We start from the raw sequence: 15302 nt of genomic DNA on the forward strand, positions 1-15302 counted from the left end.
GAGAATGACAGCAACTCTAAGGCCAGCCTGGGCTATATAGTGAGTTCCAGGCTAGCCCAGGCTATAGTGAGACCCTCTCTAAAATTAACAAAGTGATATGTGGGAGTGAGGATGGCTAGAGCTTTGGCTACTAAGTTTGGGTCATGTGACCCCAAAGACTACTCAGAATCCATAGTAGGGAGGGAGAGAGAGAGGATGAATGAAAATATATAGTATATGTATATATGTGTGTATATATGTTATACATATACATATATATAACTGGATATGAAAATGAGGATGAAAATGAGTATAAAAACAGGTGCTAGAGGCAGAGAAGAGAGAATTGGATATCTGCAATTAGGATCTCCTAAGAGTTGGCTCTCCTGGACAGCTTCTTGTGCAGAAGACAGCAGAACTCTCCCAGCCCTAAGGAAGCAGGAAAGAATTGTCTGCCATGTGTCATGAATTGAAAGATTTCACACACACACACACACACACACACACACACACACACACACACACACACGAAAGAAAAGAAAGATTGGACCCCACGCAGCCTTTCATATGTGTTACATGCATTAGAGATGCCTTGGCCCCTATCCAGATTCTGAATATCATCATAAGGCTGGAATTCCCAGTCAAGACATTGACCTCAAAGCTACTCCCAAACCAGGGAAGTCTGCTTGAGCCCAGGCTGCAGCACGTGCTACAGTGTTCCATAGGGAAGTTTCTACAGCCCAGATGTATGAGATGGCCATGCGAAGAGAGGGTAAAATGCTCCCTAAGGCAAAAATCACAAGCCAGACAGTGAACATAGGCACTGCTGTGGAGACCCTTGGACCTTAGAAGGTGAGAGAAAAAAGTTAGCCCTTCCCAACACAGAGATGGAAGAAAAGCCAGAGGAGAAAAAGCAAAGAAGATAAGAGATCTAAGGGAAATTGCAGTGAGATCCATTTTCCGGGAAGAAGCAGTGATCTGAGTGTAACGGTGGGTTCCCAGGTGGAAGAAAGATAGAAATCTTGACAAAAACCCACCAGTCCCTGGAGAAGAGACAGAAATATCCCAGGGTGACTTACAGAGAACCTGCAGAATGTCAAAGAGGATGTCTTAAAAAGGCCTGAGACAAAGGAGTTTATAAATAAGGACACCTGAACCGTCAGTAGATTTCTCATCAGTAACAGTGGAGTGAAAACTGGGGAGAGAGGGGCAGTAACCGTCCCCCTCGACTCTGTGCTGAAATGACTACAGAGCTAAGAACGCAACACCCATGCTGATACAATGACGGGAGAACTTATTACTCCTGCAGTCTACCGAAGGTTACCCAAGACTGACCTGCACAGAAGAGCTCAGCGAGAAGGACATTGAATGCAAGGGTAGGATGTCAGAGGCAACAGCAAGCAAAACAGTTGCACCAAGTCAATCTACTTAAAATAACAGTTGTAACAGGAGTGACTATGTTTGGGTGTTCTCAGACAAGACAGAGAAATAGACTTGAAACAGTTTAAGAGTTTGTCTTGCACTAAAAATAATAGGCGGCATGCTTTGGATAAGTAAAATATGAGGCACCTGACCGTTTTCAGAATAAACATCTAAAGAACAGAAAAACAGAATGTATGCTTCCAAATAAAAGACTATGCATGGAAATCTTATTTCAACCCAGTATAGGGCAGAATTAAGGGAAAGGATTGAAAAAGAAAGAGGGTAAAGATAAAACAGAAAAGGAAAAAGATCAAACTAAAACATGGATCTCACTATACTGTGTGTAAATAGGTTGAATAAACTTGTCAAAATCTGTACCCCCATATATAAAATGGAAAGAGAGTAAGAATGGGTAGATAAAGCTTAATCAATTAATCAATCAATAAAGCTGTTGCAATTGTACTGACATCAGACAAGCTAGTGAAGTGGAAAGAGAAGGAGGGAGGGAGGGAGGGAGGGAGGGAGGGAGGGAGGGAGGGAGGGAGGGATATCAGTGACCGAGTTGTCATTATATAATGATAAAAGGAACATGTTGAATGGGTGGTGAGAGCCTGTGGGATCGCTCAGTTGAGTAAAGGCCTTTGTGGCCAAGACTAATGACTTCATCTTGATCCATAGATGCCACGTGGTAGGAGTTGAGAACTGATTCCCTTGGTCTGACCTCTGGCCTCTACATACATGTGGTACATGCATGCACACACACACACACACACACACGCACACACACACACACACACACACACACACACACCCACACACATGCACACACACCATACACACACCACACATGTGCACACATACATCATACACATAACACATGTGCACAAACACACAAATATTAAAAAGCAAAAGGCTATTGAGAAAGTGTGCAACTGCTTATATTAGCAGGGTACTCTCAAAATATATAAGAAAATTTTTGAAAAGACTATAACTTTTAAACCTACAGATTTGCCCTACAGTTAATGCTTAAGCCCAACTCCTAATCACAGGGTTTCTTAAAAATCTAAAAATATCTATCCAAAATATCCAAAACACTTCTTTTTACTTCTTAGTTTGATCATTTAAAAATAACCCCCACAAACCAACATAACCCTAAACTTTACAGTTTCTCCAAAATGAAGTTGACAGGACTCAATTCATCAAGCAAGACACTGAACATCTCCTTGATCACACACAGCCCGGGGGATTTGGAAACTGAGCAGAAACTAATGAAAACACACAAAAAACATTGAGAACGGGGACCAGTTTAACCAAAATCTGTCTATTTGGAAAACAAATAATAAAACATTAACAAAATGAATGAGAGAAAACATTGAAGATATACCTTTTATACAGAGACTATTTCAATCACATTAAAGCTGTGAATAATACTGACCATGATCTTTAAGATGCAGATTCTTGGGAGCTGGAGAGGTGGCTCAGTGGCTAAGACTGGTTGTTGCTCTTGCAGAGGAACCAGGTTCTATTCCTGTTACCCATACAATGCCTAACAACCATCTGTAATTCCAGTTCCAGGGGTTTCTGATGCCCCCTTCTGGTCTCTGCAGGCATTGCTGGCATTGTGTGCACAGACACACCTACAAGCAAAACACCCACTCACAAAAAATTTAAAAGAATGAAAAATGCAAATTATTAGCATTAGTTAAAGGAAACGAAAATTTTAAATATATGCAGAAATCAAATCAAGAATGGTACTATGATGGCTGGCCATAGTGGCACATGTCAGTAATCCCAGCATTTAAGAGGTGGTAGCAGGAGGGGAGGGTTCTAGACCAGCCTAGGCCACATAGAATCCAGCCTGGGGTACATGAGACCCTGTCTCAAAACAACCAAAACAAAATTATAGTGTTTTTAAAGTCTAGCCGCAAAAGTGGCATCAGGCACAAATGATTTTGACAAGTAAATTCTGCCGTTCCTATAAGGGATAAATGGTCCTGAGAATATTAGACAATGTGGACAAGAAGAAGTGTTACCAAATATAAAAAAAGGCACTTGTGAAGTGGGTCTCATAGGCTAGTGTTGATTAGGAACACTGTTGTAAATATTCTAATTAAGTTATCTCTAAATCCTACCTAGCACACAGTTTTCAAGCTCCTTTTGAAGAATGCCAAGAATAGCTCAATATTTATAACTCTAACAGTATAGTTTATTACATTAGTAGCTACAGATTAAGAGTACTATATTTCTCTCCTCCTGTAATCTCCACTCTTTCTATTAATAAGGTTGTAATAGCTTGAATAGATGGGAATGTTTCTGATAGTCCTCGCTGCTCCAATAGAACCTTCCACGGCCTCTTGTGTGTAGCAATTTTCAAGAAATGACTCATCTAATCAACACAGTGTCTCCATTCACAAGTCATTAATCTTCCCATTCATTTGCTTGCAGTTGAATACTACTGAATAAAATACATTCATCAACACATAAGCACTACTATAGTTTAACTAGCAGAATTAGATTAAAGCATTCTAGCAAGTTTTATTTACCAGCTTTACCTCCACAAATTAGACTAAAAAGTTGGGGCATTTAAAAATAAAAAACACATACAAATGAGGCTTTGAATATATTTATTACAATAAAGGGTATTATAGATTACTATTTAACATTAACTTTGGAAGCCTGGTTCAATAAAGGAGGGATATTTGTTATGTCTTCACAAATGGGTAAAGATCAGCAGGGATGTGTGAACCCTTTAATAATAAAGAGTTGTGGATTTGGGCATTGAAAGTTTGGGAGTCACAGAAGATGCTCATTATGGTCCAGGTCTATGCCTTCCAAAGGGACTCGGAGACCAAGTGAAAAATACTGGTAGATAGAAAACAAGACCTGTTCAGGGTAGGGGTTGCTGTTGATGGAGGTTTTCTGGGTAGAAACTGGCATGTAATGGCAAAAAGGACAGATAATGGAGGAGCCAGAGGATATCTGGTCAGGGGTATTTTGGCCAATGGAGCTTTCCTTTCCACTTGGTCACAGACAGACAATGGGGTCCTCCCTACCCCCACTAAGAGCAGTTACTGGGGAGAAAGAAGAGGCAGAGAGAGCAACAAGCCTTAAATTTGTCTACGTTGGCTCTGAATGGGGCAGGAGGCACAGGAGTCAGTAGACAGTTGAACATATTTGTACAACAGGAAAAAGATCAGAGGCAGGACCTGAGGGCTAGCCTCATCTAGAAGCCTGGTGCTTGAGTTTGGGGTGAGCTGGCTAAGTCTACCATCTATATGTCAGTCCGTATGTCCATCTTATTTAAAATCTGTTTCAGACATACCCCCGGAGCTATTTCCTCAATATAAACTGTGATCCCAAAAGAGAAACAGCGAAGAAGGAGCCTAGAAAGGCTGTGCCGCCAACCTCACAATAACAAAGGATGCTCTTCTAATGTACTGTTCTAGAATATGTAGGATGTGTATCCAGTTATAGCTTTATGCTCTGTTTCCATCTCCCATATTAATCCCCCACACACAGAGACATACACACTAGGAAGGAGGAATAGGAAAGAGTAAGAAAAACGTACAAATTTGGGACCATGTTCTAGAGGGTCCAACAGCTGCCAGTTCCTGTTTGGACTTGGATCACAAAGCTAAAGGCTCTAAATCCAGACCTCGTAGAAAATAGCTGGGATGGAAGGTTCCAGAACTTCAATAGTCATTACCTCCATGGGGCTCAGTGCTTCTCTGCGTTTTTGTTGATGTGTTTGCTCCTTTCCTTCTGACTTTCCCAGGTGATGGGGTGGAAAGGTCCTTCCCCAGGATGAGTCCAAAGGTTGGAAAGGGATGAGTGTGTAGAAATTCTTAGATGCTTCACCTCTGCCCAGACCAGTGCCCCTCCATAATAGACCGCCTCTCTCAAAAGCTGATGCCGCAGTCAGTTTAATCTTCAGCTGACTGGATGAATCTCCCTTTAGTAGGTGAAGCGACTGAAAGCGGGTGACCCCTTTCTCTCAGGCCTCTAGAAACAACAGCGCTTTCATTTTCCTCACTAGAAAAGAAGGCTATCTCCCTTCTCGCCCATGGGTCGCCTTCCTGGATTCCGGTAGGCACTTGTTACATCTCTCCATACCATGACCAAATGCCTGACAAGAGACAAGGAACATTGGCTTGGCTCATGGTTTGCAGATACAGTCCACCATGGCCCAAAGCCAACAGCACCGGGAACGTGATGGGAGCCTGTGACTAAAACCCTTCACCTCTATACATCTTTGCAGAACAGGGAGGAGAGGGAGAGATCCTGCAGAAGTGTCCCTGCCCCACCCCCAGCCCAGCCCCAGCCCAGCCCCGCCCCACCCCGCCCCACCATAGCCTCTAAGACCCACCCCCTAGTGACTCACTTCCTCCAACTGGGCTCCACCCCCTAAAGGTTCCACAGCCTTCTGTGGGGGGTGGCGGGGGTGGCGGGGGAAGCATCACCAGCTGGGGCACCCAGTGTTCAAGCATGTGTGGGCAGGGTTCCATTCAAGTGGTAGTGCTCTGATCATGCCAGCCAAAGCATGCTATGGCCATGCTATGGCAAAGACACAAAGCCAAAGAGCTGATTCCCTGCACAGAGCCCCAGCCTGGCCGCTGGGCCTTATATGGTCATTGGTGAGGAGTCAGATGCAGCCTGAGGAGTTTGACTCTTGTTGACTCAGATGGGAAAACAAAGGGAAATTCGCTGACTCGTCTCCTTGCCCCTTATAATCAGCCCCCAGTGGGTCAGCCTAAATTGAAACTTGTATGCGGAGTGAGAACCACTTGGCTGGGGTGCTTATGTTGTTTTTAATATAACAACAATTAGGGTAAGCTGCTTGACTCGGAGCAGTGGCTGAGTTTAACTCTGGAATCAATCTCCTATGTCTCCTCTCCACGATGAAGTATTTGACTTTGTTCTTTGCTGGCTACATCTAAGGAAGAATTATCTTTTATACTGTCACTTCTAATAAGGCCTGTGGGTGACCATAGGCATGCCATGTGGGCTATTCACATTCCCTCGGAAGCCCTGGGGAGACTCGAGTAGCCGGCAAGGGCTCCCAGTGCCTGCAGTGTTTGGTAGAAATGCATCTGTCTGTTGCACACATGTTGACTGGCTAACTACTGGAGCTCCACACTGTGCCCACCACTGAGAATACAGCAGGGATTAAATACAGGTGAGGAGACCCACGGGAAAGAAAGGAGGAGACAGGCATGGGTCCAACCATATCTGTGCAGAGTGCACTGAAGGAAAAGCCAAGAGGGCCTGATCTGGTCTGAGGGCTGGGGGAAAGCTGCATGGAGGAAAGAGCATGTGGATCAAAGTTTGAAGCTGGAGGAGGTGTATACCCAGGGCACTGCCACAGAGTTTACCCAGGGATGGGACATGTGCACAAGGTGACGAAGGTCAGGGTGACTTGGAGACCAAAGTTATGATAGAAGAATGTTGGAAGCCGTTGAAATGTCCCTTTGAGGGTGTCATGGGCATGTTGAGGGCTCTGAGGACATGTTGGGGGCTATGGCTGGACAAGGCAAGTGGTCCTTGTGGATGAGCCGCAAGTCAGGTAGACAGTTTCTGCTGTAAAGGCCAAGCATATAGAGATGGAGAGAAGGCAGGACATCCAAACAGTCATATGAGGTCTACTCAAAAAAGATCCATGTGTCAACTGTGTTCTCAGTGGGGGAAAAACTGTAGAAGTCTTTGCTGAGAAACATCGGGTAGGGCCAGCCAATGTTAGCTTAGGATGGACCATCAAGGAAGTGATGGAATGCAATATCTCGATCAAAAGCAGTGTTTGGGAGGCATCCTATCCATTTCCATGGCAACTGCTTCCTGTGAAACATGAGTGGAGTCTTCAACATTTGGTTTGGATTAGTATGTTGGGCCAATGGGACATGGGGAATCATCCACAATCCACTGTAGCTAGAGGGCATCTGAGAAGCAAGGATGCTGCTGCAGGAGAGAAGAAAGTCAGAGAATGTGCACAGGTCCTACATGCACCAGAATGAACAAACAATTCATCCCATTATAGAGACAGTCAGGTGTACATCATCTTCCACACCCTGCACTCCATACATGGCTGTCTTCCGACAGATGCCCTTACCTCTGGCAGCTATCTGTTCTCTTCCCAGTGGAAGTCTTTAGCACTAACCTATCCCCCAGTTTTGTCAACAAAGTGCAACCCCAGAAATGAAGAATGCAGAGTGAGGCAGCAGAAGCATCTCTAGAGGAGCCCTGATTATGTGGCTGTGAGGCCCATCCTAGCCTAGCTCCAGGAGATCTCAGCATGCTGCTGATGTTGCAGAATGGAAGAGGACACAGCCATTTCCTGAGGAAATACACAGGCTGACCACAAGTGACAAAATATGCCTAGGACAAGGGCATTGTATGCTTACCAATGGAGCTGCCAAGGCCATGTACAGGCTGTGGTGGCCTTTCTACTCTGAAGATGTCAGCATTAGTGGCAACTCTTGGAGATGGGCCTTCAGACACAGTAGCTGTAGGCCTTAGGAGAGCAGCTGTGGCGTCATTCTGACTGGGTTCAAATCCCAGCTTGGCTGGAGTACTTCACCAAACATGCAGTGTGCAGGTGAAGCACAGACATGAAGCCTACACATAGTCAGGCCTTTTGGAAAATCTGCCAGCCACTATGGTGAGAGTCACTTATGACAGTCCTTTGCCATGCTGTGTCCTGGGCCCCTTCTGAAATTCTTCTTAGATCTTGTGGTGGTTTGAAAGAAAATGGTCCCCAAAGGGAGTGGCACTAATGGGAGTTGTGGCCTTGTTAGAGGGGGTGTGGCCTTGTTGGAGGAAGTGTGCCACTGTGGAGACAGACTTTGAGGTCCCATAGATGCTCAAGCCATGCCCAGTGAGTCAGACCACTTCCTGTTGCTGTTGATCAAGATGTAGGACTCTCAGATCCAGCACCATGTCTGCCCGCACTCTGCCATGCTTCCCACCATGATAATAGACTAAACCTCTGAACTATAAGCCACCCCATTTAAATGTTCTCCTTTAGAAGAGGTGCCATGGTCATGGTGTCTCTTCACAGCAATAGAAGCCCTAACTAAGACAGATCTTGTGGATAGATGAGAGAGTGGGCTGCAGCTGGAGTAGGTACATGAGTGCTTCCATAACTCTTGAGGCTTGTGAGTGTCCATCAAAAGCTGTTATCCCTGAAGGTCTTCTAACCCTGCCTGCTCCCATACCCCATTCCCTCCCAGTATCTACACAAAACCCCTCACCACTTCCAAGAAGATATGGAGCTGGACCTTAGAAAGGAATGAGAGTGTATAAGTCAAGGGTGCTCCCTTCTCTTTAGCAGGTCAGTTTCTCTCACCTGCCTCTGTTTATTTATCCCATAAAAGCACACTGAGCATGGGAAAACCATTGATGGGGAAAAGCGTACAGCATAGTTGACTTAAGTACATACTTATTTTGGTCTTCATGAAAATGACTTACATCTTATAGAATACTTCCCCATGCTACATTTCTTGGACCTCTAAAACCCTAAGCAATTAAGAGCCGTCCCATTTTACGAATTAAACACTGAGACTTGCGAGTCTGAACCCAAGACTCGCAGCCCAGGTTGATCTCTGTGGCATCACAAGCAGACCCACGGTTTCTGGGCTTGACTTAGTGGGAGGTTGCAAAGAGCACGTGTGTCCTAGTCCTCTTGCATAGATTCCAGCGCAGCCGGGTAACTGCAGGGACCCCTGAGGTTAGGTCTGCGCAGTGGTCACTAACGGTACTTGTGAGAGCTGGGGAGCAGCAATAGCCCTGGGAGGATGGGTGTGCCCACTGTCTTCTCAACAGTCCCATCCTGTGCCCACACACTCAGGGCTCAGCATGGGGCAGACAGCTCTGCCAACACACAGGCTGCAAAGCCACTGTTCCCTTTGCTGGAGGCATGTGCTCCTGTCGGACTTTGATGTTCTGTATGAGAGACTAAAAGCCTGACCTGATGAAATGTGGACTGGCGTGAATGCATGCACACACACCACACCCATACACATATTCATTCTCTCTCTCTCTCTCTCTCTCTCTCTCTCTCTCTCTCTCTCTCTCTCTCTCATCTGCAGATTTTTCTCTACCTTTGGAAATGACTCCTTTCTTCTATGATTCCATGAGTGATGTCATGCTGAGGCCCTACAGCAAAGTGTGAAGCGTAAGCTTCCATTGTAGGGGGAGATTTATTCTCAAAAGTCAGGGCTTGGGAGCGGGCATATGTCTCTAGCAGTGAGGCATAGTGGGAAGCCTGCCTGGAGTGGAGAGGCCTGTGTTTGAGGTCCTGCCCTGCCATCAGCCACCTCTGTGACCATTAATGACAATTTCACAATCATGACCTCAGTTTCCACATCCTTTGGGCAAGTAGTTAGCTAGAAAAGTAAGATTGGCCTTAAATGGCCCCAAGCTTCCTTCCAGCTAAAAACATCTTGCCTTTGAGCATTGAATCAAAGGGGTTCACCATGTTGCCTATGGCAGGGGTGGCCCAGACCCTTGGGAGCACATTGAAAACACCATTCTCTCAGCATGCCTTCACAGACTCTGTCTGCTAGAAGTCATTTTAAATTGCAAGGTCAGGGCCCCTTTTGCTACCGCTTCAGCATATAAAATCCCCTTCTTTCTAGTCCATGGAGAGAGGGTAGCAGGGGTTTGATTTGACTTCCCGCAGGGCATGGAGTTGAGGGCTACCAATTTTCAGGTTCAAGAGTTGTTACTCCAGCTTCCTGTTACCCACCATTAGGTTTGATTGATAGTATTAAACAGAAGGAAAACGGTATTTTACTGGAGTGGGGAAATGCATTCGGTTAAATAATAAGTATATAAAATGCACAGTTAGAGCTTTTGTAAAGGGAGAGATGTAATTTTGTGGTTGTGGATGTTCAGGACTCTCTTCCACATGAGGTTTTGTTGGGAGAAGTAGAATGCATTGGATCAGCAGAACGAAGTAAAGTTGATGGTCCTAGGAGGGCATGGACTCGTTCAGAAACATCTTTAGATGGGGAGGCCATGTAGTTTGATGCTTCGGGGGCAATCAGAGAGAAGAGAAGGCTGAGGTCTGAGAAAGGCTGTACAGAGACCAGTAGCCACAGATACCCAACAAGGGCCACTGTGGTAATACAGACCCAGGGCTCCCTGGATGGGAAAGAGATTCGTGTTCCCGGCTGTGTGCCACATCCAGAGTCTCTGGGCCAATCTCATAAGCCCAGAAGATCTGATTGGTTCCTGCACATGAGATCATTACATAGGAACCACCTGACCTCAGACACCGGCACAAACTGGCCTATGGACCAGAGTGGGTTTTGCTGGTCTCTGATCATGGTACAACCTGTAAGGACCCCTTTGCCTCTGACCCTGCCTTAGGAGTCAACTCCCCAGTGATCTCTGCCACTTCCAGAATCCACTTTCCCAACCAATAATGTGCTACATGGAGGGACAAACTGTGTCTTTCTGAGTCATGAAATTATCCAGACGGTGACTCACAGCATCATCAAAATGAAATCATGTTCATTTGCATGTGGTGAGTCATGTTGAAAAAAAACTAAATTTCAGGAAATTGGAATTGTCTGGGAGAATCTGGTAACCGTGGTTTGCAGTTGAAGAGATCAAAGCCTGTTAGGAGTGAGCAAGGGATTCTGGGAGCTGTCTAACTCAAGTACATTGAGAAGTAAGTGTGAACTCTCGTGACAACTAGGATGAGTCAGGTTGTTGACTTCAAGGAATGGTTTATGAACACTGAACCCCACTTCCCCTGCTCCATAAAAGCAATATTTCAAGTTATTGGACTGGAAATTAATTTGATACTAATTTGTTCTCGGCTCATGCTTTAATGGGCTTGTATTCCTGTATATTTAATTAGAACGAACACTTGATAAATAATCCATTAACAACAGAAGCTCAAATGAGTTTCAAATTTCCGCAGTCGGTGACTAGTGTCACCACTTGGCTTTTCTTACCCTCTCCCCAAAAAAGGGAAACTCTGAGATGGATCTCAAAGGTCAGTGATCCTGGTCACCCGGGCATCCTAGACTCCAAGAGCAGCGACTGTCCCTTCCTATGGAGAGTCGCCTTCCGCTGTGACATGCCTGCAGGTCATAGAATCCCCCACCCCACCCTGTATATCCTGGCCTGAGAGGGGACCAAGATCCCCTGATGTCCCGAGATAATTCAGTCCAGTTACATGCATCCCCTGTGGTGAGCAAATTTTTACATGACTCCCCTGAGAGTTACAAAGAGAGGGGCGAGGGGAGAAGAGAGGGGGAGGGGAGGGGAGGGGAGAGGGAGAGAGAGAGGCAGGCAGAGCCATTCAAAATCTACACAGGGAGGCACACTGGCAGCCATGTCTCTCCTCCTTGATGTTCTATTAGATATCCGTTGTGGCTGGCTGGGCAGCTCCAGTCCCATTCAGTCCCACCCCACCCCCACCCCAGGTTTCTTGGACTAAGCCACTGCTTATTGAAGAGGACAACCTCATGGAGAAGAGACAGATCACCAGGCACTCCACACGCCTGTGTCTGAATGTCCTTCCCTCCTTCCTGACTGTGTGCTCTCTCCATTACCCACTGCCTCTGCAGTTTTCCATCTGCAGGTAATTCCTTCACCAGTCCTGGCCTCAGGACACCAGCTGTCCATACTGTAGTGTGTGCAGTGAAATGCTCTTAGGCAGGAAAAAGCCGAGTTCATGATAGAACCTGGAAAGCATGATGCCGGATGAAAGAAGCCAGGCACAAGGCCATGGATCTTGGTCTCCTATTTGCATGAAATGGACAGAGCAAGCAAATCCACAGAGGCAGAAAGGAGACTAGTGGTTGCCAGGGGTGGTGGGGAGGGACTGCTGAGCTCCAAGTGTCTCTGTGGGGTCATTAAAATGCTCTGGAATTAGATAGTGGTGATCATTGTGCATCTTTGTGGATTTCAGTGACGGAGGACTTCAGGAACTCCCTGTACTCTAAACAGAACACCATAAAGTGCTGACATGGTGTGCTTTAAAATAGTGAGATGTGTGGTATGGGAATTAAGTCTTGACTTTAAAAGAGAATTAGCTCTGCAGGATATCCAATTGTCATGTAAAGCAACTGTAATTAAAAGAGTGGTCTTGGCTTAGGAGTGGACAGTTGAGCATTCATTGGTGGACTATAAAACAGAGAAGAGCCATGGCCATACCCTGAGTTTTCCCATATGCTCTGGTTTGGATGTCTCACGGGCTTGAGCACTCAGTCCCCAACTGGTGGCACTGTTTGGGGAGGTTGTAGAACCTTTAGACATGGGGCCTTGCTGGCGGAGGTGGGTCACTGGGGTTGGGCCACTCTCTGCTTCCTTGAGGTCACACGTGAGCAAGCAGCCTCCCTCTGCCAAGAACTCCACCATGCCTTGTTTGCCGTGATGGACTGGGAGCTGAAAGAAATCCTTTCTCCATAAGTTGTTTCTGTCAGGCCACAGAAACAAGACAGGTCACGGACACAGCACACGGCAGAGTGTCGGTGAGAAAACTGATGAGCTGTGGTGGATAACATCTGCCCTTGGTATAGGGGAAGTTGTACACGCCCTGTACTTCTAGAATGGAAATAAATCTTGGGTAAAGAGCCAATCTCAAGACCATGTAAACAGAAGAAAATAAGAAGTATGTACCGTCAACTTCAAAGAAAACTGCCTTTAATAATACCGAAAATTGTGGGGGCAAGATGCATGGAAGAGACTTGAATTTATAAAACCAGAAACTCTGGATAATAATGATCAGTTAGAAGACTTTCCTTACACAATTATGGGATTAAACTATTAATATCCTGAATATATGTGTGTGTGTGTGTATGACTCTAAAATCAGTAAGAAAGATTCAAATGAAACCACGTGTCTCCCTGCAGCCCCCCCCCCCCAGCTCCCTCCATCCTTTGCCTTTCAGATGACCAAGAATTTTACTTTCTTACATTGTTGAGATGATCTTAGCCAATTCCTCATGATGTCATGGCTTTCTCTTTGTCAGTCAAACTCATCTGGTCTTTTTTGTTTGTTTGTTTTTTAGTGTGTGTGTGTGTGTGTGTGTGTGTGTGTGTGTGTGTGTGTGTGCGTGCACGCGCGCACGCACAAGCGCGAGTTTACGTGTACCATATGCATCTAGGAGCCCATGGAGGCTGGAAAGGGGTATCAGATTAGATCCCCTGGGACTGAATTGCAGATGATTATGAGGCACCAAGCCAGTTCTAGGAACCAAACCTGGGTCCTCAACAAGAACAGCAAATGCCCTTAGCCACTGCCTTTTTTCTTAGCAAAGTAGAGATAGTTTTTGTGAATGACTGTCACCACCAAGAGTAAGGTACCTATGAGCTGACATGGGTATGGTGGGGGCAGGCTGAAACCTGACTGTGACTTGGAAGAGATGGTCCCTTTCCAGCAAAGGGCCAGCACGCTGCTAGCATTATGAATGCCTGGGTGAGGAGTGCTGAGTGTGAGCAGGCATTCCTTGCCAATCAGCTGCTTAACTGGAGCTGTGGCCCAGCCTTTTTTTCACCAGCATAATTACCTCAAATCTGGACAGAGCTCTGTCTTCCCAGGAGGCATCTGCGCTGTGGTTGCTTTTTGGAATGTTATAAGTATCCTACAGGGATTTTTTTTTTCTTCTTCCGAGACCTCCCTCAGTGACCTTCCTGCTGAGCTAAACGTGGGTGATTCTGGAGATGGCTTCTTTCATTCTTCACTAGCCCCCATCTGCCCGGCTGTTTTCCTAAGCCATCGATTCAGGCCTGGTTTTATTGCATTTCACAGTGTGCTTAAATACCCCATCCATTTCCTCATCCCATTACCAGAGACAATTTACATGAGGGTAAACCAAGGATGTCAGTGTGATTTGTTCTGCTGCTGCGTTTTGTACAACTGTGGGCATTAGCGCTTTCCCAGGGGGTGACAGGTGAGAGTGGAAGCCAGTCAGGCACGTCAAAACCCTACTGATAATCTCTAAGCAGCTCTGATACTCTAACCAGAGACCCTGGGAAGGTACATTGGGCTTAGCAGTAAACATTAAGACGACCTGTGTCATATGGTATAACATGTCCTATAGCTGAAGCAAGGAGAGGGGACTGGAGGAATTTGGGTTGTTCTAAGTGGGAGGAAGATGTGTGGACTGATAGCCCCCTCTCTCTTTCAGGATCACTGTTACTACCACGGACATGTGCAAGGGGATGCCGCTTCAGTGGTCAGCCTCAGCACCTGTTCTGGGCTCAGGTAAGTGGGCATGACCATGGACGTTCTGATTTAACCAACCGTAGACCACCCTGTCTCTCTGCACTCACTGGAAGGCCCTGAGAGCAGATGCTGGCCTCATAGCACAGGTGCTCCTCAACCTGGGCAAGAGGGGTGAGGCCTGTGTGTTGCTCACCACGGCGCAGCTGGCCCAGGATCCCCTTCATTTCCCCTCTTTAAATTCTGTTCTCAGGCTGGGGCATAGGGGTGGGGGCCTGAGAACCAGAGGACTCACTGAGTTTATGCACCCAAGCATGGCCTGAGGCTGGGGTTATGGCTCAGTGGAAAAAATGCCGAGCTACACAAAGCCACAGATCCAGTCCCCAGCACAGCCAGAAAATGAAAGAGCACGGGCATGGCCGATGTTTTGTGCTCATGGCCCCGCTGCTTAAAACTTCCAAGTGCTAAAAGATAGGACATCGCTTCTTAACATTGTAGCTGCTGGCTTAATCAAAACGGATTTAAAGGCCCCCTTCTCACTGGGAAAGAATAGAAAATAATTTAACATTGACCGAGTGGAGTTGACTTCAGGCCTACCTGAGGGGTTTCACTGATGAGCTATGGATAAATGTAGAGAATGCCAATGACCTTTTGACACCCTGGGATTACCTACTCTCAGCCCTGTCCTTCCAAGTCCCAGCCAGTCACCACCAGCGGACTCTTCT

General features: G+C 46.2%; 1 protein-coding gene across 1 annotated transcript in view; it reads left to right on the forward strand.

Moving 5' to 3' along the window:
* Adam12 (ADAM metallopeptidase domain 12) overlaps window positions 1-15302 on the forward strand; it is a 320201-nt gene that overhangs the window by 200673 nt on the left and 104226 nt on the right. The window contains exon 5 of the mRNA XM_059265103.1: window positions 14543-14619. Coding sequence (XP_059121086.1) covers window positions 14543-14619 — 77 coding nt within the window. The remainder of the gene's footprint in view (window positions 1-14542; window positions 14620-15302) is intronic.

This window comes from Peromyscus eremicus, chromosome 1 (assembly GCF_949786415.1).
Source record: "Peromyscus eremicus chromosome 1, PerEre_H2_v1, whole genome shotgun sequence".
NCBI classification, from domain to species: domain Eukaryota; kingdom Metazoa; phylum Chordata; class Mammalia; order Rodentia; family Cricetidae; genus Peromyscus; species Peromyscus eremicus.